The following is a 26,407-nucleotide window of genomic DNA, read 5'->3' on the forward strand; positions in this document are numbered from 1 at the left end:
ATACTTAAAGCGCCACAGTTATTGCAGCACTTATCATTTTGGGTAGAAAGTATCTTACAGTCTTATCAATCAATCCAAAAGAGGATTGAGGATGGCAAACAAAGTTAAAAGAATTGATATTTATTCCGATTTGTCTTTCACATATTTTTATGCAACAGGAAATATTTGCATGATCAACCAATTATTAGCTTCAGATAGTCTAAAAATTACAACTAAAATAATTTTAAGTTAACCCTGAAAAACTTGTTTGGCAGGTTACGGTGCGTTTAATTGGGGTTGGAATTAAAATCTGCAGGACAGGTGCCCTTCAGGAACAGGGTTGGCGACCCATAATTTAGACAAGTACACTATTCATGGTAAGATTCAATTTCCCTGAACAATGTTGACATCTAGTGGCTGATCCTATAACTTCAGTCACATATAGACTATACAACAGCAAAACCAAAACCACTTAGTTATAGAAATGTGAAATGACGAGTTAATGAAAAGACAACTTCAAGATTTATGTTGCATGCTAATTTTGGTGTTCAAGTTAACTACATTTTTCAAAACTCCCTCACATTTTCACAGTTAATATGAACAACACTATTCTACAAATAATCTATCATTTCAAATATTACCACCAATTTCTTAAATTAATCTTTAGAGACAAGTCAGACAGCAAATGTGGAATGCTAGAACTTTATTGAATGATCAATAAGAACAGGGAATACAGGGAAATTTGGTCTTGACCAATTTAAGGATTTAAACATTAAGTGCAGATTAGTTGCCGCCACGAAGACGCAGGACAAGATGCAAGGTGGACTCCTTCTGGATGTTGTAGTCGGACAGAGTACGACCATCTTCCAGCTGCTTGCCGGCAAAGATCAGACGCTGCTGGTCAGGTGGGATGCCCTCCTTATCTTGGATTTTAGCTTTGACGTTCTCAATGGTGTCACTGGGCTCCACTTCCAAAGTGATGGTCTTGCCAGTCAGGGTCTTGACAAAGATCTGCATACCACCTCTCAGACGCAGGACAAGATGGAGAGTGGACTCTTTTTGGATGTTGTAGTCGGACAGAGTGCGACCATCTTCCAGCTGCTTGCCGGCAAAGATAAGACGCTGCTGGTCTGGGGGAATACCTTCTTTGTCCTGGATCTTAGCCTTGACGTTCTCGATGGTGTCACTGGGCTCAACCTCAAGAGTGATGGTCTTGCCAGTCAGGGTCTTGACAAAGATCTGCATACCACCTCTCAGACGCAAGACAAGATGGAGGGTTGACTCTTTTTGGATGTTGTAGTCAGACAAAGTACGACCATCTTCCAGCTGCTTGCCGGCAAAGATCAGACGCTGCTGGTCAGGTGGGATGCCCTCCTTATCTTGGATTTTAGCTTTGACGTTCTCAATGGTGTCACTGGGCTCAACCTCAAGAGTGATGGTCTTGCCAGTCAGGGTCTTGACAAAGATCTGCATACCACCTCTCAGACGCAAGACAAGATGGAGGGTTGACTCTTTTTGGATGTTGTAGTCGGACAGGGTGCGTCCATCTTCCAGCTGCTTGCCGGCAAAGATCAGACGCTGCTGGTCAGGTGGGATGCCCTCCTTATCTTGGATTTTAGCTTTGACGTTCTCGATGGTGTCACTGGGCTCCACTTCAAGAGTGATGGTCTTGCCGGTCAAGGTCTTGACGAAGATCTGCATACCACCTCGCAGACGCAGGACAAGATGGAGGGTTGACTCTTTTTGGATGTTGTAGTCGGACAAAGTACGACCATCTTCCAGCTGCTTGCCGGCAAAGATCAGACGCTGCTGGTCAGGTGGGATGCCCTCCTTATCTTGGATTTTAGCTTTGACGTTCTCGATGGTGTCACTGGGCTCCACTTCAAGAGTGATGGTCTTGCCGGTCAAGGTCTTGACGAAGATCTGCATACCACCTCTGAGGCGGAGCACCAAGTGCAGGGTGGACTCTTTTTGGATGTTGTAGTCGGACAGGGTGCGTCCATCTTCCAGCTGCTTGCCAGCAAAGATCAGACGCTGCTGGTCAGGTGGGATGCCCTCCTTATCTTGAATCTTAGCTTTGACGTTCTCAATGGTGTCACTGGGCTCAACCTCAAGAGTGATGGTCTTACCGGTCAGGGTCTTGACGAAGATCTGCATACCACCTCTCAGACGCAGGACAAGATGGAGGGTGGACTCTTTTTGGATGTTGTAGTCGGACAGAGTACGACCATCTTCCAGCTGCTTGCCGGCAAAGATCAGACGCTGCTGGTCTGGGGGAATACCTTCTTTGTCCTGGATCTTAGCCTTGACGTTCTCAATGGTGTCACTTGGCTCAACCTCAAGGGTGATGGTCTTCCCGGTCAGGGTCTTGACGAAGATCTGCATACCACCTCGCAGACGCAGGACAAGATGGAGGGTTGACTCTTTTTGGATGTTGTAGTCAGACAGTGTGCGTCCATCTTCCAGTTGCTTGCCGGCAAAGATCAACCTCTGCTGGTCTGGGGGAATGCCCTCTTTGTCCTGGATCTTAGCCTTGACGTTCTCAATGGTGTCACTGGGCTCCACCTCCAAAGTGATGGTCTTGCCAGTCAGGGTCTTCACAAAGATCTGCATACCACCTCTAAGGCGGAGCACCAAGTGGAGGGTGGACTCCTTCTGGATGTTGTAGTCGGACAGGGTGCGTCCATCTTCCAGCTGCTTGCCGGCAAAGATCAACCTCTGTTGGTCAGGTGGGATGCCCTCCTTATCTTGGATCTTAGCCTTGACATTTTCAATGGTGTCACTGGGCTCAACCTCAAGGGTGATGGTCTTGCCGGTCAGGGTCTTTACAAAGATCTGCATCTTTACACTGGAAAACAAGAAATGTTTGTGAAACGTTAAAGTTAAATTCAACAAAAGTACCAAAATACCCATGAAAAACAGTAATTTACCGTTTTCTACATTAAACATTTATATTACATTCATGCATTTGGCAGAGGCTTTTATCCAAAGTGCATAACAAGGTATACATTTTATCAGTATGTGTGCATGTTCCTTGGGTTTGAACCCATGACCTTTAGCAATGCTCTACCACTGACTTACTAATGTAAAAAACAATTTGTAAAATATAATCTGGATAGGTTTAATATTGTGAGCAAGTCAAAGATTAAAAATCAATAATTAAAATCTAATCCTCAAAATTTTTGATGTTTTATATAGTCAAGGTAAAAATTTAGATTTAATATAATGAACATTTAAAATGAACACAAGCCTTTTGAAGTTTTCTTGAACGTTCTTGACTACAAAGACACTTTTCTTTTTCCTACACTCACGTGACAGGTGAGTAAACCATTCCTGCTGACTCAACCATGACTCAGGGTGTAACAAAAATGGGCGATACTAAACAAAATGGCGACGTATTAACACACATAAAAAGGCAGTGAACAGTCTTGATATAAGGAAACATTATTAAAATAGCTCGTATGTCAGCGAAGGATAATTCGAGAAATAATTTTAACTGTCGACGCTTGACAAACGTTAAATAAAGATAATAATGAAATATGGCAGCATTTCCGTCCTGTTTCGCGGTAATATCGTCCGCCAGATTACTTGACATAACAGCTACACCGAAACTGAAAAATACTATCGACATATTAACGCGACTTACGAAAAAAATATGAAACTAAATACAGCAAATGTAACGTTAGTTACTAAAACCCATCAGGCCGGTTAGCCAACGAAGCTAACACGGTAGCGCGAAAACAATGTAACTTGTATAATCTTCCAACAAAGCAGTTGACTTCGTGGAAAAAGGCTTTCGCTTTTAAACAACAACACATTTGGCGTCATTTTGGACATTTTACTTCATACTTACAAACAAATGTTCCTTTCTGGATGAGCACAACGTTAAAGCTTCTCTTCTCTTGTCACAGCGGCGAATCTAACAGCTCAAAACAAAAGGCACTGCTATTTATATTGAAAGCGCTGTATCCTTCCGCCGCTACACCCTGTGCACTATTTAAACAGCTGCGATCGAACCCATCCGCGTTATGTACGCTTTTCTTTAACGGTAAACAAAAACAAATGTGTTTTGCTAATCAACCAACCAACACACGTTATATACATTTCCGTGAAAATAAATTTATACCGTTTTTTCGGTGTTGTGTGGGGGTTGGAGCATTGGCGGAGTGATTTGATGTTCTGTACTGCACAGGGTCGGCAGTGTTGTAATGCTTTTACTTCAAATATTTAATGACACAAAAACAATCTTTAAAAATAACAATGTCTTTTATTAATTCATCATTGATTGAAATAATACACTTTTGAGGACTCAGAAACGTTTTGGCACTGAAATAAATGACTGAATTTAATAACTATGTCAGGCAAATGCACGAGCTCACATAGCAACAGCGCGTCACCAAGCTCAACGTCACAGTTTGTTTTCACATTTCCTCAAAACAACACTGCAGTGTTCAGGAAGTCCAATGTCAGTAAATGAATAAATGTCCTTTACAGAAAAAATAAACATTATCTAACATGAGTACAGCAGAAAATAGTAGGATTATAAATATATCCAAGAATAATTAACCTGCAAAATGCAGATTTACTTTTCAAGTCATTTAAAATGGTATATGACACGCACATGTCTTTCACAAAACATTTACATTTCATGTGACTGCAGTTTATTGCATTATAACATTTTGGCTCATTTAGATTTACACATGCATTTGGTAGATGCTTAAGTTTTATCCAAAGCAACTTACAGTGCATTTAAGCTACACATTTAACCATCATGACCCATGTTGCACCACATCTAATGCATAATACTGTTATTCTTTACAGATGTCTGTTTCAGAGTTGTCCGGTGAGGTTATTCAAAGCCAAGGAGGACAAATATTGCAATCTATTCAGTTTCTGCCACCTTGGAGTCTTTGAGGTATCTGTCAAACAAAAGAGAAATAAAACATTTAATTGATTTGTTCTCAAAATGGTTTTAAGATATGGTAACTCTTAAAAAGACAAAAAAAGCAACACACATGTCTGTACGGAGTCGGACCATCCCAAATATTTGGACACTTAGGTCATAATATCATTTAGTAAACCTTTGCTGGGTTATTCATATTTGACCCATCCATGGACTGCAACAAAACTCTGAATATATCTATTGTTTTGTAATTTAAACAAACATTTTCTGTGTGTGTTTAGCCAACTACTGAATTATCTAATGCCGTAAATTCAGATCTTTTTTTGCATGGCTTAAATGTCCATATATTTTGGGTGGATGCTGTATTTTTTAGAGCTAAAAAGCATGCACTCACTTGTGCCCATCTTTTCAAGCTTGCAGGAGTTTTAAAGTCTCCTCTCAAAACCTGTGAAACACAAAGAACATAAATAAATGACAACTGAGATGACATCACAGGTCACTCATCACATGTGTTTATCTATATACCCTTTCTGTGTTGTTGATCACTTCAGGTTCTGGTTGACCGTAATCTGGAGGATTGGCATTGGGGTTGTAACCCAACCTGCGGAGGATTGGTGCAATGTTCTCCATGTCTTCCTGGACATCTCCTGGGATATGGCCCACCCAGCGCGTGAGAGCCTCCAGGTTAACGGGTTTAATCACCTGATCCGTAGAACGTTCGGTTCTTGAAACAAAGCAGAATAGTGAGAATAAATACTATACCCAAAACATTATATTAAAGATATAATAAATATAATTTAGCCCAACTTAGACAGTGACACCCCTCCTGGTTTCCCAATGGCCTCCTCGTGGTGAAGCACCCCTTCATACCACCGCATATTCAGGAAACGCAGAATGTTCCGCATGGTAGCGCGTGGCTGCAGCACCAGATCCTCGTACCGTACCGTCATGCACCGATTCCTGCCGACAGCCAAGCACTGGGAGAACATCGCTTCTACTGCGCTGTTCCATTTCGACAAACAGTCCCTGTAGCTGGACAGGTTAAAGCCACCGATAGTGACTCGCCTGGAGATCACAGAATGCACCGATGCACGACCGTCTCTCAGCATCAGTACAAATTTAGAGCTGAAAAATGATAGAAACGAACGTGAAAGAGACAGTCGAATCAAGCAGATCATGACAAACGTGATTTGTGATGTCAAGGTATAAAGAAAAGTGAGCAAATAAGAGACATTTATTCAATATATATATATGGTAAAAATGCCACGCTCTTAGATAAAAATTGTACAAAAGCTATCAGTGGGACGGTACTAGTGGTTGACAGATCTGGGTTTTTTTTGGGGGGGGGTTCTCAATAGCGAGATTGGGAAAGCAAATGGTAATTTGATTGATCATTTCACTGTCTTTCAGACTTTGGCTTTATATCTAAGTGTCTTTTCATTATGAACAACAAATATAAGAAACAGAAAGTTATGTATCGGACGATAATTTAAAATAAATAAATAAATAATAAAAATATCGGGCAATATACCGGCCACTGCATTACACCGGCCTATCACTACCCTTAAAGTCCCCATGAAATTAAAATTAAAGGGATAGTTCGGCCAAAAATGATATTAAACCCATGATTTACTCACCCCCAAGCTGTCCGAGTTGCATATGTCCATCGTTTTTCAGACAAACACATTTTCGAATATTTAAGAAAATGTTTTAGATCTTTAAGTTGATTAAATTGAATGTTACCGGGTCCACCCAGAGTCCACGACCTTCAAGTCAAAAGTGCGTCCATCCTTCACAAATTAAATCCAAACGGCTCCAGGATGATAAACAAAGGTCTTCTGAGGGTAATCCGCGCGGTGTTGTTGTAGAAATATCCATATTTAAAACTTTATTAACGAAAATAAATACCTTCCGGTAGCGCCGCCATCTTAGTCGCGTCCGCATTCAGGATGAGAGCTTACGCAGTGTATGGAGGTTTCTCTGCTGCTGCTCTGTGCCCCCGCCCTCCGAATTTGTCATACGTCACTAAGAAAAGTGCGTACACTACGCTAATACTCTCTCCTGAATACAGAGGAGTCTAAGATGGCGGCGCTACCGGAAGGTATTTATTTTCGTTAATAAAGTTTTAAATATGGATATTTCTACAACAACACCGCACGGATTACCCTCAAAAGACCTTTGTTTATCATCCTGGAGCCGTTTGGATTTAATTTGTGAAGGATGGACGCACTTTTTTTGGACTTGAAGGTGGTGGACCCCGTAACATTACATTTAATCAACAGAAAGATCTAAAATATTTTCTAAAATATCCGAAAATGTGTTTGTCTGAAAAACGATGGACATATGCAACTCGGACGGCTTGGGGGTGAGTAAATCAAGGGTTTAATATCATTTTTGGCCGAACTATCCCTTTAAACTTTATTCCTTTTAGTATAAATACGTTAGGCTTAAGAATTAAAGTAAACTGGTAGTATGGTCCAACACACTGACAAAATTGTCATACAGAAGATATAAGCATTCAAAACCTACAGTTGGCACATGTGCTAAAAAAAACTAGAATTTTTATGACATTTATGACAAATTTCCTGCCCAATCAAATGCTCCTTAGATGTTGAAGCATCCTGCCCCCTACATTTTGTTACAGTACATCTTTACTGGACTGTGCCATAAATAAAACGCTATTGGCTATTGTCACGTCCCTCGCTAGTTTGATGTTATTTGTCTAGGAATATTTTATTATTAGACAATAAAAAGGGGGAGGGTTTTCTCGATAGTTATGTTCAACATCAAATAATGTTGCAGAGTCCATGGCACTTCACTGGGCCTTTTAAAAAAGGTCCTGATGTATTATTTAGGTAGATACATGTATACATTTGATACCAATGGTTTCCTTTAAATTGCTAATTTTTACTTTTTAGGTATGAAGGTATACTTTATTTGAAAGGGTGCTGCCCCAGTGACAGCTTTTGTTCTTTTTTCTGAGAGTGTAATGTTTTAGCAGTAAGATTTACACTGCAAAAAATGACTTTCTAACCTAGTATTTTTGTCTTGTTTTCAGTAGAAATATCTAAAAATTCTTAAATCAAGATACATTTTCTTGATAAGCAAAATGACCTAAGAAAATAAGTCTAGTTTTTAGACAAAAAATATACAATTTAAGTGAATTTGACTTAAAATATCTGCCAATGGGGTGAGAAAATGTATTGAATTAAGTGTTTAAGAAAAAGAAATCTTATTTCAAGATTTTTTTTTCACCCCATTGGCACACTGCAAAAAATTATTCTCAAGAAAAAAATTCTTAGTATTTTTGTTTGTTTCCAGTAAAAATATCAATTTTTTTAAAGTAAGATGCTTTTTCTTAATGAGCAAAACGACCCAAGAAAATAAGTCTAGTTTTTAGACCAAAAATATCACATTTAAGTGATTTTTGTGAATAAAACAAGCAAAAAAATCTGCCAATGGGGTAAGAACTTTTTTTCTTGAAATAAGTTAACTTTTTTTTATAAACAATTCAATAAAAAATTCTTATTCCATTGGCAGATTTTTTTGTTGTTGCTTATTTAAGCACAAATTTTAAATAAATTTTCTTTGCCTAGTTCATTTTGCTCATTAAGAAAATACATATTAATTTAAGAATGTTAAGATATTTTTACTGAAAACAAAACAAAAATACTAAGTAAACATCTGAGTGGTAGTTGCTTATAAAACATTTTTTTCTAATAGTGGAAACATTTGAATTGATTTTACTATGTATACAGTGTCAGTCAGGACATTTGTTTGGACATATTGTGCAGTAATAGTAAAGTATTTTAGTTATTTCATAGTTTCATTAAAGTAGTGCTTCTTAAACTTATCTACGCAGCCCCCCTCCAAAGAAAATCCATGACATGAAACAATCTCAAACTTAAAATCTGAATTAAACAATCCATATTATATTATACAATTCAATTCTGTTGGTTCATAGCCATATTTTGCACACAATATATGATGAATTAATGTATTTTATAATGTTATTAAACTGGGTCCCCCTGGCACAATCTCACGCCCTGCAAAGTGGGTCCGCCCCCCATTTTGAGAACCACCATTAAAGTACCCACCTTTTTTTGGGATTGAACCTCTGCACACTTTTGTCATCTACCTAACTTTAGTATTTATACGTGTTCAGTACCACCAGTCTGCTTTTCACTACCCAGTCCGATTTATACATTGGAAAGTGTAATTTTGTGAAAAAAATGATCGTGTCGCTATTTTATACAAGTCAGCAAACTAATGTCATGCATGTATGCAGACGTTTTAGGAGGTTACTACAGTAAAAAAACAACTTCAACTTGAACTTTAAAAATGCTGGGTTATTTTCGACCCATCGTTGGGCCAAACCGGGACAAGCCCAGCCGTTGGGTTAAATTAACCCAGAAAATTTTTATATATTACCCAACAATGGGTTGAAACAACCCAACATAGATTAAATTACAACCCCATGGGCCGGGCTCGTCCCTTTTTGTCCCAACGCTGGGTTGAAAATAACCCAACATTTTTAAAAATTTTGACTCTTGGATTAATTAACATAACACTGATGAGGTCTCTTACTTGGGAAAAATGTGTGACAGATAAACAGCACTCTTCAGTGTAAAGGGGTCTTTATTGCACAGCAACGGTGCAGGTTCTCCGTGACGTGCAATGATCTCCAGTATGAAAGCCATGGTGGCATCGTCCAGCATCTTCTGGCTGATCCCTTCTTCATCCAGTGCCTGGCGCTCATCATTCGACCTTCCCCAGCTCTGCCGCAAAGACAGCAGTCTGGGGATCACCCGCGTCTCTTCCCCGCAGCGGATGTCAGGGTGGGCGTCCAGCATGGCACGCATCAGGGTGGTCCCAGACCGAGGAAACCCACCCACAAACACAATAGGAGTGTTCTGGTTGTAACTGTATTCTGTTTGGTTAAAGTTTTTAACCAGGACAGACACCAGACGTCTTCTGGAAGCTGGTTCGTGGCATATTAGCACAGTGTAGAGGGTTCTAGTTAATACAAAAACTCCAAACACGGTAAACAGGAGTGAAGCCCCTCGTCTGACGGACAGTCGCATCACTCTAAGACATTGCAAAGAAAATGCCTGTAAATTTCAATGATGAATTAAAGAACACACAAGTGATCAAACTTGATTAATGTGTTGTGTTGGCAGGTTACAGGAAGCCAAACTCTGTTGTGATTCATTACTCATTATTGACTCATACAGCATTGTTTAAAAGTCACACAGCATACTGAAATTCTTGAAAAACAGGTTTGATTAAACACTGATAAACTAAGAGAAACTAAACACGAATAAACACACAAGTATTAAAATTACATCATTAAAAAAACAAACATATGTACCTTCATACAAGAGCCAATGAAAACTGCATGGTGCATGCATGAACTCCAAAGTTAGTATTTAGTCAAGACAGAAGAGTTCAGGAACAGGAAGTGAATGTTAAGATCTTCCCTGAAACAACCACAACATGTTCTCATTTGCAAAACATGCAAAGGTCTCAACATCGTATTTCCTGCATATCTCTGACATAACCCTGTGAAGTCAAAGTACACGGCTAAATGATTCCTTGGCAAACGCAAAATCATTTCTGATAGTAATGTGAAAGAATGTCATCTACAAACGAAAATCAAACTATAAAAGGAAATGGGTGGACTGAGAATAAAAAAAATGCTTTCACTTTTGAAAACACAACTTTTGTGCGAGTGAACCGCAAGTGGGAGGCTGTTAGTGCAAATGTGTTGCATCAGATGTCAGATGTTGCTCATTTGTAGCTCAGAAAAAGGAAGGTTATGGCTCTTTAAGGTGTCAGATTTATTAGAAACGGATATGTTAGGATATCATTCCATATCACATAGTGTACCTCTAACCAGTTAGTCTTGTTATGAAAAATGTCTTATTGAAATATATGACCCTAGAGATTACTGAAGGCTTTCTGACATGATAAACATCTGAGACACTGGAGACATAAAGGGATAGTTCACCCAAAAATGAAAATGATGTTGTTTCTTTATTCTGTTAAACACAAACGATATTTTGATAGTAAGTACACAGTTAATGGTACCCATTGGCTTCTATAGCAGGATAAACAAATACTATGAAAGTCAATGGGTGCCGTCAACTGTGTGCTTACCATCATTTATCAAAATAACCTTTTTTTGTGTTCAACAGAAGAAAGAAACTCATATGGGTTACCCATTGACATCCTTAGTATTTGTTTTTCCTACTATGGAAGTCAAAGGTAACATTTAACTGTTTGGTTACTATCTTCTTTTATCAAAATACCGTCTTTTGTGTTCAACAGAAGAAAGAAACTTATGAAGGTAAGCACACAGTTGATGGTACCCATTGACTTCCATAGTATTTGTTTTTCCTACTATGGAAGTCAATGGGTGCCGTCAACTGTTAAGTTAGTATCTTTTATGAAAATACCTTATTTTGTGTTCAACTATATGTGCTTACCATCGTTTATCAAAATATCTTCTTTTGTGGTCAACAGAAGAAAGAGTCTCATACAGGTTAGCACACAGTTGATGGTACCCATTGACTTCCATTTTATTGGTTTTTTCTACTATGGAAGTCAATGGGTGCTGAGTGCTGATAACTATGTACTTACCATCATTTATCAAAATATCTTCTTTTGTATTTAAAAATCATGCATGTAAGCACACAGTTGATGGTACCCATTGACATCCATAGTATTCGTTTTTTATACTATGAAAGTCAATGGGTGCCGTCAACAGTGTGCTTACCATCATTTATCAAAATATCTTTTTTTGTATTTAACAGACGAAAGAATCTCATACAGGTAAGCACATAGTTGATGGTACCCATCGAAATCCATAGTATTTGTTTTTCCTACTATGAAAGTCAATGGTAACAGTCAACTGTTTGGTTACTATCTTTATCAAAATATCTTCTTTTGTGTTCAACAGAAGAAAGAAATTCATACAGGTAAGCACACAGTTGATGGTACCCATTGACTTCCATAGTATTTGTTTTTCCTACTATGGAACTCAATGGGTATCGTCAACTGTATGCTTACCATAATTTATAAAAATATATTCTTTTGTGTCCAATAGGTAAGCACACAGTTGATGGTACCCATTGACTTCCATAGTATTTGTTTTTTCTACTACTCCATAGTAGGAAAAACGAATACCATGGAAGTCAATGGGTACCGTCAACTGTGTGCTTACCATCATTTATCAAAATATCTTCTTTTGTGTTCAACAGAAGAAAGAAACTCATACAGGTAAGAACAAAGTTGATGGTACCCATTGACTTCCATAGTATTCGTTTTTCTACTATGAAAGTCAATGGGTACCGTCAACTGTTTAGTTTCTATCTTTTATCAAAATATCTTCTTTTGTGTTGTTCAACAGACGAATTAATCTCATACAGCTCAGCAGATAGTTGATGGTACCCATTGACTTCAATGGTATTAGTTTTTCCTACTATGGAAGTCAATGGGTGCCGTCAACAGTGGGCTTACCATCATTTATCAAAATATCTTTTTGTATTTAACAGACAAAAGAATCTCATACAGGTGAGCACACAGTTTATGGTACCCATTGACTTCCATAGTATTTGTTTTTCCTACTATGGAAATCAATGGTAACAGTCAACTGTTTGGTTACTATCTTTTATCACAATGTCTTCTTTTGAGTTTAAAAATAATCCAAGAAAGCACACAGTTGATGTTACCCATTGACTTCCATGATATTAGTTTTTCCTACTATGGAAGTCAATGGGTGCCGTCAACAGTGGGCTTACCATCATTTATCAAAATATCTTTTTGTATTTAACAGACAAAAGAATCTCATACAGGTAAGCACACAGTTTATGTTACCCATTGACATCCATAGTATTTGTTTATCCTACTATGCATGTGAATGGGTACCTTCAAATGTTTAGTTACAATCTTTTATCAAAATGTCTTCTTTTGTGTTTAAAAGAAGATAGAAACTCATACAGGTAAGCACACAGTTGATGGTACCCATTGACTTCCATAGTAGGAAAAACGAATACCATGGAAGTCAATGGGTACCGTCAACTGTGTGCTTACCATCATTTATCAAAATATCTTCTTTTGTGTTCAACAGAAGAAAGAAACTCATACAGGTAAGAACAAAGTTGATGGTACCCATTGACTTCCATAGTATTCGTTTTTCTACTATGAAAGTCAATGGGTACCGTCAACTGTTTAGTTTCTATCTTTTATCAAAATATCTTCTTTTGTGTTGTTCAACAGACGAATTAATCTCATACAGCTCAGCAGATAGTTGATGGTACCCATTGACTTCAATGGTATTAGTTTTTCCTACTATGGAAGTCAATGGGTGCCGTCAACAGTGGGCTTACCATCATTTATCAAAATATCTTTTTGTATTTAACAGACAAAAGAATCTCATACAGGTGAGCACACAGTTTATGGTACCCATTGACTTCCATAGTATTTGTTTTTCCTACTATGGAAATCAATGGTAACAGTCAACTGTTTGGTTACTATCTTTTATCACAATGTCTTCTTTTGAGTTTAAAAATAATCCAAGAAAGCACACAGTTGATGTTACCCATTGACTTCCATGATATTAGTTTTTCCTACTATGGAAGTCAATGGGTGCCGTCAACAGTGGGCTTACCATCATTTATCAAAATATCTTTTTGTATTTAACAGACAAAAGAATCTCATACAGGTAAGCACATAGTTGATGGTACCCATTGACATCCATAGTATTTGTTTATCCTATGCATGTCAATGGGTACCGTCAACTGTTTAGTTACAATCTTTTATCAAAATGTCTTCTTTTGTGTTTAAAATAATATCGAAACTCATACAGGTGAGCACACAGTTGATGGTACCCATTGACGTACATATTATTCGTTTTTCCTACTATGGAAGTAAATAGGTATTGTAAACTATGTGCTTAACATCATTTATCAAAATATCTTTTTTTGTATTTAACAGAAGATTGAATTTCATACAGGAAAGCACACAGCTGATGCTACCCATTGACTTCCATATTATTCGTTTTTTCTACTATGGAAGTCAGCGGGTACCATAAACTGTGTGCTTACCATCATTTATCAAAATATCTTTTTTGTATTTAACAGAAGAAAGAATCTTATAAAGGTAAGCACATAGTTGATGGTACCCATTGACTTCCATAGTATTTAATTTTTTTCCTACTATGGAACTCAATGGGTATCGTCAACTGTATGCTTACCATAATTTATAAAAATATATTCTTTTGTGTCCAATAGGTAAGCACACAGTTGATGGTACCCATTGACTTCCATAGTATTTGTTTTTTCTACTACTCCATAGTAGGAAAAACGAATACCATGGAAGTCAATGGGTACCGTCAACTGTGTGCTTACCATCATTTATCAAAATATCTTCTTTTGTGTTCAACAGAAGAAAGAAACTCATACAGGTAAGAACAAAGTTGATGGTACCCATTGACTTCCATAGTATTCGTTTTTCTACTATGAAAGTCAATGGGTACCGTCAACTGTTTAGTTTCTATCTTTTATCAAAATATCTTCTTTTGTGTTGTTCAACAGACGAATTAATCTCATACAGCTCAGCAGATAGTTGATGGTACCCATTGACTTCAATGGTATTAGTTTTTCCTACTATGGAAGTCAATGGGTGCCGTCAACAGTGGGCTTACCATCATTTATCAAAATATCTTTTTGTATTTAACAGACAAAAGAATCTCATACAGGTAAGCACACAGTTTATGGTACCCATTGACTTCCATAGTATTTGTTTTTCCTACTATGGAAATCAATGGTAACAGTCAACTGTTTGGTTACTATCTTTTATCACAATGTCTTCTTTTGAGTTTAAAAATAATCCAAGAAAGCACACAGTTGATGTTACCCATTGACTTCCATGATATTAGTTTTTCCTACTATGGAAGTCAATGGGTGCCGTCAACAGTGGGCTTACCATCATTTATCAAAATATCTTTTTGTATTTAACAGACAAAAGAATCTCATACAGGTAAGCACACAGTTTATGTTACCCATTGACATCCATAGTATTTGTTTATCCTACTATGCATGTGAATGGGTACCTTCAAATGTTTAGTTACAATCTTTTATCAAAATGTCTTCTTTTGTGTTTAAAAGAAGATAGAAACTCATACAGGTAAGCACACAGTTGATGGTACCCATTGACTTCCATAGTAGGAAAAACGAATACCATGGAAGTCAATGGGTACCGTCAACTGTGTGCTTACCATCATTTATCAAAATATCTTCTTTTGTGTTCAACAGAAGAAAGAAACTCATACAGGTAAGAACAAAGTTGATGGTACCCATTGACTTCCATAGTATTCGTTTTTCTACTATGAAAGTCAATGGGTACCGTCAACTGTTTAGTTTCTATCTTTTATCAAAATATCTTCTTTTGTGTTGTTCAACAGACGAATTAATCTCATACAGCTCAGCAGATAGTTGATGGTACCCATTGACTTCAATGGTATTAGTTTTTCCTACTATGGAAGTCAATGGGTGCCGTCAACAGTGGGCTTACCATCATTTATCAAAATATCTTTTTGTATTTAACAGACAAAAGAATCTCATACAGGTGAGCACACAGTTTATGGTACCCATTGACTTCCATAGTATTTGTTTTTCCTACTATGGAAATCAATGGTAACAGTCAACTGTTTGGTTACTATCTTTTATCACAATGTCTTCTTTTGAGTTTAAAAATAATCCAAGAAAGCACACAGTTGATGTTACCCATTGACTTCCATGATATTAGTTTTTCCTACTATGGAAGTCAATGGGTGCCGTCAACAGTGGGCTTACCATCATTTATCAAAATATCTTTTTGTATTTAACAGACAAAAGAATCTCATACAGGTAAGCACATAGTTGATGGTACCCATTGACATCCATAGTATTTGTTTATCCTATGCATGTCAATGGGTACCGTCAACTGTTTAGTTACAATCTTTTATCAAAATGTCTTCTTTTGTGTTTAAAATAATATCGAAACTCATACAGGTGAGCACACAGTTGATGGTACCCATTGACGTACATATTATTCGTTTTTCCTACTATGGAAGTAAATAGGTATTGTAAACTATGTGCTTAACATCATTTATCAAAATATCTTTTTTTGTATTTAACAGAAGATTGAATTTCATACAGGAAAGCACACAGCTGATGCTACCCATTGACTTCCATATTATTCGTTTTTTCTACTATGGAAGTCAGCGGGTACCATAAACTGTGTGCTTACCATCATTTATCAAAATATCTTTTTTGTATTTAACAGAAGAAAGAATCTTATAAAGGTAAGCACATAGTTGATGGTACCCATTGACTTCCATAGTATTTAATTTTTTTCCTACTATGGAACTCAATGGGTATCGTCAACTGTATGCTTACCATAATTTAGCAAAATATCTTCTTTTGTGTTCAACAGGTAAGCACACAGTTGATGGTACCCATTGACTTCCATAGTATTTGTTTTTTCTACTATGGAAGTCAATGGGTGCCATAAACTGTGTGCTTACCATCATTTATCAAAATATCTTCTTTTGTGTTTAAAAATCATACAGGAAAGCACACAGCTGATGCTACCCATTGACTTCCATGGTATTTGTTAACCATACTATGGAAGTCAATTGTGTAGGCCTGATGTAAGATCAGTATTAGCAGTCCATATATGTTTTAATTCTGTTAGAACCCTTTGAAAATAAAAGAAATCAAGACACATCAGTATTAAAAAAAGATTTATATGTATTTATTTTTTTAATCATTTCCTTAGAGAAATCTGTTACATTTTTTTCTTGATCTCCAAAATGAAGTATTTATTAACCAGCAGAGAACATTTCACACATACTTCAAAATAAATACATCTTTTCTCTCTGCTGTACCGTGACATCACTTGCAGGGAAAAATACTACTTTAATCCTGCACTACAAACTGCTCTAAGTACAAAGACTTAAAAATGACAGCAGGCAGGACGGGCCACAGAAAGACACAGACAGCGCCACCACAATCCCTTTAGATCGCTTCACATACTCCAGGTCCCGTAAGTCAAGGCATTGCGGCGCGAGAACAATGTGCGAAATCGCCCGTTTCCTCTCGTTTTGTCATATCACACATATACGCTCACACATACGGTACACACGTTTTGAACGTTACAATGAAAACCTCCCGCTGCGAGTGCAAACGTGCCGTTAAACCACAGTAAATTTTACTGGCCAACCAATTTCTGATACTTCCTGTTTCACAGCCCCTCCTGACACAATCTCCATTCACGACCCTTTCTCGATCGATCGACTGATGAACGTTTCTCTGGAGGTTGGGGAGGCGGGGAAAGTGGAAATTGTCAGGAGCTATTTACATCACTTCCTCTAAGCGCTGAAGCAATACAGGATGTGTCTGTAGGCCTCTTCATATGGACACCTCGTATTCTCTCGTGTCCTGTAAAAGAAAGTCAACAAAGATGGCCTAAAAGTTACTCTGGAGCATCTTGCAATGCGATAACACAGTTTAAAGTAAATGAATGGAAAATTCAACGGCACTATGATGCTATAGGTTGTTGTGGATGGTTGCCTGTGGCATTGCTATGGGTTGTTGGATATTTTATTGTCCGCCCGGGGATTGCTTAGACAAGTAATAGCATTAGCTCATTATTTTATAACTTTATGAAAGAGACTCTCACCCCTCCGGTCTCATAAAGAGGGTTGTCAAACTCAGTTTCCACTGTGATTTGGCTGTAAGGATGAGGATACATGAGAGGCAGTCTCAGGTTCGAATGATATCTGCACCTGGAAAGAGAAGAGATTATCTGGTATAGCATAAACAAATGTGTTTTTTTTCCTTTAGTGCATGTCAATAAAAAGCATATATTGAAATGTTATTATAATAATAGATCTGTGCCGATCAGGGTCTTTTAACACACTTACATTTACATCATCATTTGGCAAATGCTTTTATCCAAAGTTTACTTGGAAAGCTAAATAAATAAGCTCACTATTGGCGTTTTTTAGGAAAGGACAATATTTGGGATAGATACAACTATTTGAAAATCTAGAATCTAAAGGATGCAAAAAATAAAAATATAGAGAAAATCACCTTTAAAGTCCAACACATATTACTACTGATAAATATATTTTTGATATATTTACGGTAGGAAATGTACAAAATAGGGGTGCTTAACGATTAATCGTGATTAATCGATAGCAGAATAAAAGTTTTTGTTTACATCATATATGTGTGTGAACTGTGTATAATAATTATGTATATGTAAATATGCACACATGCATGTATAATTATAAGAAAAAAATATATTTATATATTAGGTATTTATATTTATATATAATATAAATTATAAATAAATATACAAATGTATATACACATGTAAACATTTCTTAAATATATACATGCATGTGTGTGCATTTATTTATACAAAGTTATTATATACAGTTCACACATATATATGATGTAAACAAAAACTTTTATTCTGCTATCAATTAATCGCGATTAATCGTTAAGCACCCCTAGTACAAAATATCTTCATGGAGCATGATCTTTACTTAATATCCTAATGATTGTTGGCATAAAATATTCAATAATTTTGACCCATACAATGTATTGTTGCCTATGCTTTAAATATACCCGTGCAACTTATGACTGGTTTATTAGTAGTATGTAAACTGGGAATCAAACCCATGACCCTGGCATTGCTAGCGCCATGCAAGAACAGATAAGATATGCCCTGCAAAAAAAGATTTTCAAGATTTCTTAGTATTTTTTTCTGTTTTCAGTAAAAATATCTAAATATTCTTAAATTAAGATTTGTTTTCTTGATGAGCAAAACAACCCAAGAAAATAAGTCTAGTTTTTAGACCAAAAATATCAAATTTAAGTGATTCTGTGCATAAAACAAGCAAAAATATCTGCCAATGGGGTAGGCAAAAAAATCTTGAAAATTTTTCTTAAACACTCAATTCAAGAAAAATTTGCTTACCCCATTTTGCTTGTTTTATACACAAATTCACTTAAATTTGATATGTTTGGTCTAAAAACTAGACTTAGTTTCTTGGCTCATTTTGCTCATCAAGAAAAAGCATCTTAATTTTAGAATTTTTAGATATTTTTTACTGAAAACAAGACAAAAATACAAAGATTTTTTTTTCTTGAAAATATTTTTTTGCATTGTACTTTTTAATTTACTCTAATCTTACATGATCCCTTGGGGGAGTGACTCTTGTGTAATGTGGATGTGTACTATTTAACATTATGACCAGTAGGTGGCGTTTTAAAACTTAAAATCACAACTGATGCTGTAGTCTGGTTTTCTTATGAGGAAGCAGCACTTCCAGTTTCAATTTAATAGCTAAATTATTTACATGACAGCTTCATTTTAGTTCAGCATCACATTACTCACCTTGTGACATAGAGGTAGGCCCCTCCCACTAAAACAGATACCAGCAGCACCAGTATAAATATGATTAGAGCCATGCTCCCTCCATCGAAAGAGGAATCGGTCGCAGCCTTAGCCACTAGATGGAATATAAGGATAACACACATTATTGCTTTACATTATAACAATTGTAAACAATTGCGCTTGTGATGCCATACACTGTAAAAACATGCAGGATATATTTTATGTTATTAACAAATTAGGTTGAACAATTTCAATAAAGTTCAAAAATAAGTTATGTCAACTTATCACAGGTCAAAACTTAAAACAGTAGGTTGAATTGACTTGCAAATCAAGTTTAAGCTACTTTACTATGCATTGATCGAATTAAATAATAAAACTTACCTTCTAATGCATGATTGCCAGAGCATTCATGAGTGCCTGATAAATAAAAACACGTTTTAATGTATAACATATTTTCCGATATATAATGCAATAAAAATTAATAAGGCAAAACTGCATTCAGTTTTCTATATTAGTACCGTCTACAATATTTCGAAAATATCACAGATGTGCATATTGCAATAGTTTGCAAGTAATTATTTGAATACTTTAATAGGTGATTTATTGTTAACATTTTGGCAAATAAACTGGCATCAGAAAGAAGAATTTTTTTTGTATGTTTGTTAAATTATTTTCAGTTTTTTAAAAATATTTAAATACATTTCAAATAGATTTTATGACCTTAAAACATTGCATATAAAGTAGTATTAATAGGCAAGTTATTGAATATCACATTTTGTCGATATCGTTTCAGTATCGTATTGTAGCCCTATTACTGCCCCTAAAAAGATAATCACATATTTTTTTATAACTTTTCGACAAGACAAAATGATTATTAATATTAGGGCTGTATAACAATTAATCACAACTAATCGCTTTCAGAATAAAAGTTTTTGTTTACATCATATATATGTTTGTGTACTGTATATAATAATTTATATATAACGTATATATAATAATCCACACACATGCATGTACAATTGTAAGAAAAAATATGTGTATATATTAAGCATCATATTTATATACAATATAAATTATATATAAATATAAAAATGTATATACACATTTAATTATTTCTTAAATATATCTGTGTGCATCTGCGTATTTTATACACATAATTATTATACACAATACACACATACATAATGTAAACAAAAACTTTTATTCTCCAAATAAAATCGTTATGCAGCCCTAGATTTAAAACCTGATTATTCTATTGAAATGTTTACATACTCTACCTAACATTAACTTTATGTATATGTTTGTATGCAGTTTGCAAGGTTAATGTAAACTAAAGAGCACAATGTAGTTAACGGTGATTATATGCAATGCAAATGTTTTCTAAATCTTACCTTTACAAAGTGGTAATGGCCCACTCCAAAAAGAGGGATTTCCCAGAATGCACTTGATCGCCATCTCACCAATTAGCTCATAGCCTTGGTAGCACATGAATGTTAGAGACTCTCCGGGCAGATAAAGTCTTTTAGACAAAATCTGGTAGCCATTGTCAGGAAGTCCTGGATTTTCACAGGACACAGACTCCTCCGCTAAATACAAAGAGATACAATACAGGCATAAGTTTTAAATGAGAAGATAATGATAGTGGATCACACCTACAAAAACGTTTGTGCAAACTCACAAACACAATGCGGCAAACGAGACGTCCACACGGGAGTTCCAGGCTCACGGCCGTAGCAAGTGAGTGTGGCGCCGCCCTGCAGGACGAATCCGGGAATGCAGCTGTATTGGATGGTGGTGCCAACAAGCAGTTTGGGATCAGACAGCGTTCGTGTGGAATGTTCCACGTGACCCGGGTCTGTGCAGTACATAACTAACGAGACAAGGGAGACCGAGGGTTGACATTTGAATTAGCTTAAAATAAAATTCCCTGGACTCTTATTAGCAATCCTGCCAGCAGTGCTTGACTCACTCTTCTCACAAAAGGGAGGCTGGGTGTTCCAGCTGAGGTCCACCTGACAGGTTAGCGTTTCACTGCCCACCAGGTCATAGCCCGGGTCGCACTGGTACGTGATGCGGGCACCTCGCACCAGCGCAGCGTGAGATGTGGTCTTCCATCCGTTCTGGATCTCGGGCAGGTCCGGACAAGAGTCATTGCGTGACACCTCTGAAAAAAATCAAGTATCTGTGTTAACAAAATGCTGTAAGGAACCCAGACACATAACTCATCCAGCACTGTTTGTGCTACATCCACGATAGTTACTTTAAATCATGTGGGGATTTGTAAGGTACTATTCTTCAAAAATGCTGCTTAGGAACAATGTGTGTTGGTAAACGTGATATACAAAGATAGCAAGCACCCAGCAAGAAATGCCCTAACAACCGCATACAGTAGTAATGCATGAATAAATATTTAGGCATTTTATTCAGACAGTATAAAAATCTAGTCGAATTTTATTTTTGGCCTCTTGGGATTATAAAATCAGACAGACTTTAGCTTGTGTCGCCCACACAGGCGTGACGGCTCAATGTGTCAGCGCTAAGCGCCCTGTAGTTGGCAAATTTTTTTTATTTTTACATAAATGGCATCAGGGATTCAAAACAGTTTTCCAGCAGGCTAATTATTCGGAGCACTCGGCACACATTCATGTAGAAAATGTTCCCGTAGCTTAATTGGTATTGTGTTAGCAGTTCAAAAAATCATGGGTTCAAACCCAGGGAATACACATACTGATATAATGCATGCAAAGAAATGACTTTCTTAACTAGTGTTTTCAGTATGTAAAAATTATAAAATTATAAAGATGCATTTTCTTCATGAGCAAAATTACCTAAGATAATACAGTAAGTCTATTTAAGTGATTTTGTGTTAATACAAGCAAAACATCTGCAAATGGGGTAAGAAAAAATATCTTGAAATAAGTTTCCTTTTTATTTAAACACCTAATTCATGAAAAAAATTCTTAGCACATTGGCAGATAATATTTTGCTTGTTTTAAGCATAAATTCACTTAAATTGTTTATTTTTGTCTTAGGTCAGTTTGATTATTACGAATGCATCTTAATTTAAGAATTTTTATATATTTCTACTGAAAACTAGACAAAAATACTAAGTAAGAAAGTCATTTTTTGCAGTGTACTGATAAAATGTTTGTCTTGTTTTTAGTAAAAATATCTAAAAATTCTTAAATTAAGATGTTTTTTCTTGATGATCAAAACGATCCAGAAAATAAGTCTAGTTTTTAGATCAAAAATATCAAATTTCAGTGATTTTGTGCATAAAACAAGCAAAAAAATCTTCTTCAATTCTAGAAAAATTTGCTTAGCCCCATTGGCACATTTTTTTGTTTGTTTTAGGCACAAAATCACTTAAATTTGATATTTTTGGTCTTTAAACTAGACTTATTTTCTTGGGACATTTTGCTCATGAAGATAAAGCATCTTAATTTAAGAATTTTTAGATATTTCTACTGAAAACAAGACAAAAATACTAAGATTTTTTTTATTGGAAATCATTTTTTGCAGTGCACTTTAAAAAATGACTTTCTTACTTAGTATTTTGGTCTTGTTTTTAGTACAGATATCTAAACATTCTTAAATCAAGATGCAATTCTTGATAAGCAAAATTACCTAAAAAATAAGTCTAGATTTTAGACCAAGTATATCAAATTTAAGTGAATTTGTACATAAAACAAGCAAACAAATCTGCCAAATTGTTTAAGGAAAAAGTTCTTTTTCGTACCCCATTGGCAGATTTTTTTAAGCTTTGTTTTATGCACAAATTCACTTAAATTTTATATTTTTGGTCTAAAATCTAGACCTATTTTTTAGGTCATTGGCTCATCAAGAAAATGCATGCTGATTTAAGAATTTTGCTTAAAACAAGACAAAAATAATAAGTAAGAAAGAATTAAGTCTAGTTTTTAGACCAAAAATATCAAATGTAAGTGATTTTGTGCATAAAACAAGCAAAGATTTCTGCCAATGGGGTAAGCAAAAAAATCTTGAACATTTTTCTTAAACACTACATTCAAGAAAACTCAAGAAAAATTTGCTTACCCCATTGGCAGATTTTTTGCTTATTTTATGCACAAAATCACTTAAATTTGATATTTTTGGTCTAAAAACTAGACTTATTTTCCTGGGTCGTTTTGCTCATCAAGAAAAAGCATCTTCATTTAAGAATTTTCTGATATTTTACTGAAAACAAGACAAAATACTAAGAAAATGTTTTCTTGAAAATCGTTTTTTGCAGTGTAGGTCATTTTGCTCCTCAAGAAAATGCATCTTGAGACAAAAAACACTAAGTAAGAAAGTTGTTAAATCATCGCATAAATGTTAATCTAAATGAATGAGAATTAATCACCGAGCTAATTAAGTTTTCTTTCGTTTCCATGTGCATTCGATTTACGGTTTGCTCACTACTGTGAATTCATTGAGCATCAGTGACCTTTATTCATCAGGGAACTGCATCGACTACCATTATATTCACATAAAAGACTATCTGTGTGTCTCTTTAGTTTAAGCTATCAGTGGAGATTGTGTGTATAATGTGTGTGTGGGAGAAAGAAAGTAAATGTGAGTGAACAAGGGCAGCCAGCATAGTAGGAGAAGAAGAGAAATTTCAAGATCTGAAAATACTTGCGCCTGTGAAAGAAAAGATTGATTGAAATGCAAGTCGAGGGCTTGAGAACATAATGGATCGGTCGAGGTAATTTAAAAAGAAAGACTTGGACTAAAGCTCTCCATAATGTTTAAACTAAAGTAAAGGTTTGAATATAAAGTGTTTCTTTAAAAGATAAAGAGACGATGGAAGTAAAACGTGTCTATTGGGATCGAGAATCGCCCCAATTGTTGCATTGGGCTTGAGTGCCCTTACCTATGTAGTTGATGATGAAGCCCTCGCCCTTTCCGAACACCAGACCGGCTGGGTCTGAATGGAAAGTGACGGTGAGGTCAGGAGTCGAGGAGGACATCTTAAACGGGCTGGTGCCTCCTACGAACTGGCCCAGAATACGTGTTGTGACCTCGTCCCCATCCAGAATAGTTAACATATCACTGTCGCTCAGGTTCAAGCTAATGAGAAAAAGAGAGAAAGAGCGAAAGGGTTTGCGTGGGAGCAGATGAGAAAACGAACGAGTCATTCAAGTGCTCGGGTGAGTCACCGCATTCAGCATTTCTGCAGGCTTTATTCCAATTAGCGGTTTGACGCGTCAACCACCAGACCGGCAGACCTTGCTGCTGTTCTCAGCACAGATTAACTTACAGCTGCACGTCGAGCAGGACGCGTTTGTCCTCGCCGACGTGAATCCTCCAGCTGCAGTCTTCACCCTCGCCGTACCACTCGGGCCAGTTCGGAGACAGAATAACGCCGCTGGGGCCCGACAGGTCGCCACCACAGAGAGCTGCAGAGAGATGAGATTCATTTTTAAATGGATTTTCCTCTCACAAATAAATGGTTTGTCATGTCTAAATATGAATCCTGTTATTATTGCATTTCACTTCATTAGATGCCTTGTATCTATTAGGCTAATGCAAATGAATTGCATCTGTTCACATGTAAGTAGCTTTTGTTTTTTCATGATTTAGAGATGAATTCATCAAGAGCATTCGCCAGGAAAAACATCACTGTCAATATTGCTTATACTCATAGTTATTTATTTAAATGAAGCAATATGCTGGAAATAAACTTACCCTGTTAAAACAACCATGCTGGGAGAGCTTAGGCTGGTTTTACCTGGTATCTCAACTTGGTATAAGTGGCCAAAATACACTTAAAACCCCTGCTACACCAGCTAAAACCAGCAACTTCCATCTCCAACCAGCAAAGACCAGCCAACCAGCTTACCCAAGATTCTAGCCCTGGTCAACCTGGTCTTAGTTGGTAGGTCTTGGCCAGCTTGACCAGCTACAAAAGTGGCCAAAGCCCCTCTGAAGCCAGCCTGTTAAATCAGACTGTGGTACAAGCTAAAACCAGCTACTTCCATCTCAAACCAGCAAAAACCAGCCAACCAACTTGCCCAAGCTTTCAGTCTGGTCAACCTAGTCTTAGTTGGTGGGTCTTAACCAGCTTAAAGGCTAAAACAGTGGCCGAAGCCCCTCTTAAGCCAGCCTGTTAAACCAGCTAAAACAAGACTGTGAGACCAGCAAGAAAGAGCTACTTCCATCTCAAACCAGCAAAGATCAGCCAACCAGCTTAACCAAGTTTGTAGCCTGGTCAACCTGGTCTTAGTTGGTGGGTCTTAACCAGCTTAAAGGCTAAAACAGTGGCCGAAGCCCCTCTTAAGCCAGCCTGTTAAACCAGCTAAAACAAGACTGTGAGACCAGCAAGAAAGAGCTACTTCCATCTCAAACCAGCAAAGATCAGCCAACCAGCTTAACCAAGTTTGTAGCCTGGTCAACCTGGTCTTAGTTGGTGGGTCTTAGCCAGCTTGACCACCTAAAAAGTTGGTTCCTCTAAAACCAGCCTGCAAAATCAGACTGTGAAACAAGCTAAAACGAGCTACTTCCATCTCAAACCAGCAAAGATCAACCAACCAGCTTACCCAAGCTTCCATCCTGGTCAATCTGGTCTTAGTTGGTAGGTCTTAACCAGCTTGACAGCTAAAAAAGTGACCAAAGCCCCTCTAAAGCCAGCCTATTAAACCTGCTAAAACCAGACTGTGAGACTAGCTAAAACCAACTACTTCCATCTCAAACCAGCAAAGACCAGCCAACCAGCTTACCCAAGCTTCCATCCTGGTCAATCTGGTCTTAGTTTGCGGGTCTTAGCTAGCTTGACCAGCTAAAAAAAATGTCCAAAACCCCTCTAAAACCAGCCTGCAAAACCAGCAAAATCAGACTGGGAGACCAGCTTAAACCAGTTATATCTATCTCAAACCGGCAAAGACCAGCCAACCAGCTTACCCAAGCTTCCATCCTGGTCAATCTGGTCTTAGGTTGCAGGTCTTAGCAAGCTTTACCAGCTAAAAAAAGTGTCCAAAACCTCTCTAAAACCAGCCTGTTAAACCAGCTAAAATCAGACTGTGAGACCAGCAAAAAAAGCTAATTCCAGCTCAAACCAGCAAAGATCAA

The 26,407-nt window shown here is 36.9% G+C and overlaps 3 protein-coding genes across 3 annotated transcripts in view; all 3 read right to left on the reverse strand.

The window, feature by feature from the left end:
• Positions 1-667: 667 nt before the first annotated feature.
• Positions 668-3,977, reverse strand: ubc (ubiquitin C). The gene is made up of 2 exons (XM_065262537.1): positions 3,833-3,977; positions 668-2,827 (listed from the first exon to the last, which is right to left on the reverse strand). Exon 2 carries the CDS (start codon positions 2,818-2,820, stop codon positions 763-765), a length of 2,058 nt encoding a protein of 685 aa, XP_065118609.1. The 5' UTR covers positions 2,821-2,827; positions 3,833-3,977; the 3' UTR covers positions 668-762.
• Positions 3,978-4,226: 249 nt separating this feature from the next.
• Positions 4,227-10,553, reverse strand: tpst2 (tyrosylprotein sulfotransferase 2). The gene is made up of 6 exons (XM_065262551.2): positions 10,254-10,553; positions 9,470-9,970; positions 5,690-6,007; positions 5,408-5,606; positions 5,277-5,327; positions 4,227-4,898 (listed from the first exon to the last, which is right to left on the reverse strand). The coding sequence occupies exons 2-6, from the start codon at positions 9,964-9,966 to the stop codon at positions 4,866-4,868; spliced, it is 1,098 nt and encodes a 365-aa protein (XP_065118623.1). The 5' UTR covers positions 9,967-9,970; positions 10,254-10,553; the 3' UTR covers positions 4,227-4,865.
• A 6,104-nt stretch (positions 10,554-16,657) lies between these two features.
• The window catches only part of sez6l (seizure related 6 homolog (mouse)-like), a 49,758-nt gene continuing 40,008 nt past the window's right edge, over positions 16,658-26,407 (reverse strand). The window contains exons 9-17 of the mRNA XM_065262523.1: positions 24,600-24,738; positions 24,213-24,409; positions 21,306-21,500; positions 21,015-21,206; positions 20,728-20,922; positions 19,718-19,753; positions 19,337-19,451; positions 17,609-17,714; positions 16,658-17,367 (exon numbers count right to left, since the gene is read on the reverse strand). Of these exons, the coding sequence (XP_065118595.1) occupies positions 17,338-17,367; positions 17,609-17,714; positions 19,337-19,451; positions 19,718-19,753; positions 20,728-20,922; positions 21,015-21,206; positions 21,306-21,500; positions 24,213-24,409; positions 24,600-24,738 (1,205 nt within the window). The 3' untranslated portion in view covers positions 16,658-17,337. The remainder of the gene's footprint in view (positions 17,368-17,608; positions 17,715-19,336; positions 19,452-19,717; positions 19,754-20,727; positions 20,923-21,014; positions 21,207-21,305; positions 21,501-24,212; positions 24,410-24,599; positions 24,739-26,407) is intronic.

This window comes from Paramisgurnus dabryanus, chromosome 10 (assembly GCF_030506205.2).
Source record: "Paramisgurnus dabryanus chromosome 10, PD_genome_1.1, whole genome shotgun sequence".
Classification (NCBI taxonomy): Eukaryota; Metazoa; Chordata; class Actinopteri; order Cypriniformes; family Cobitidae; genus Paramisgurnus; species Paramisgurnus dabryanus.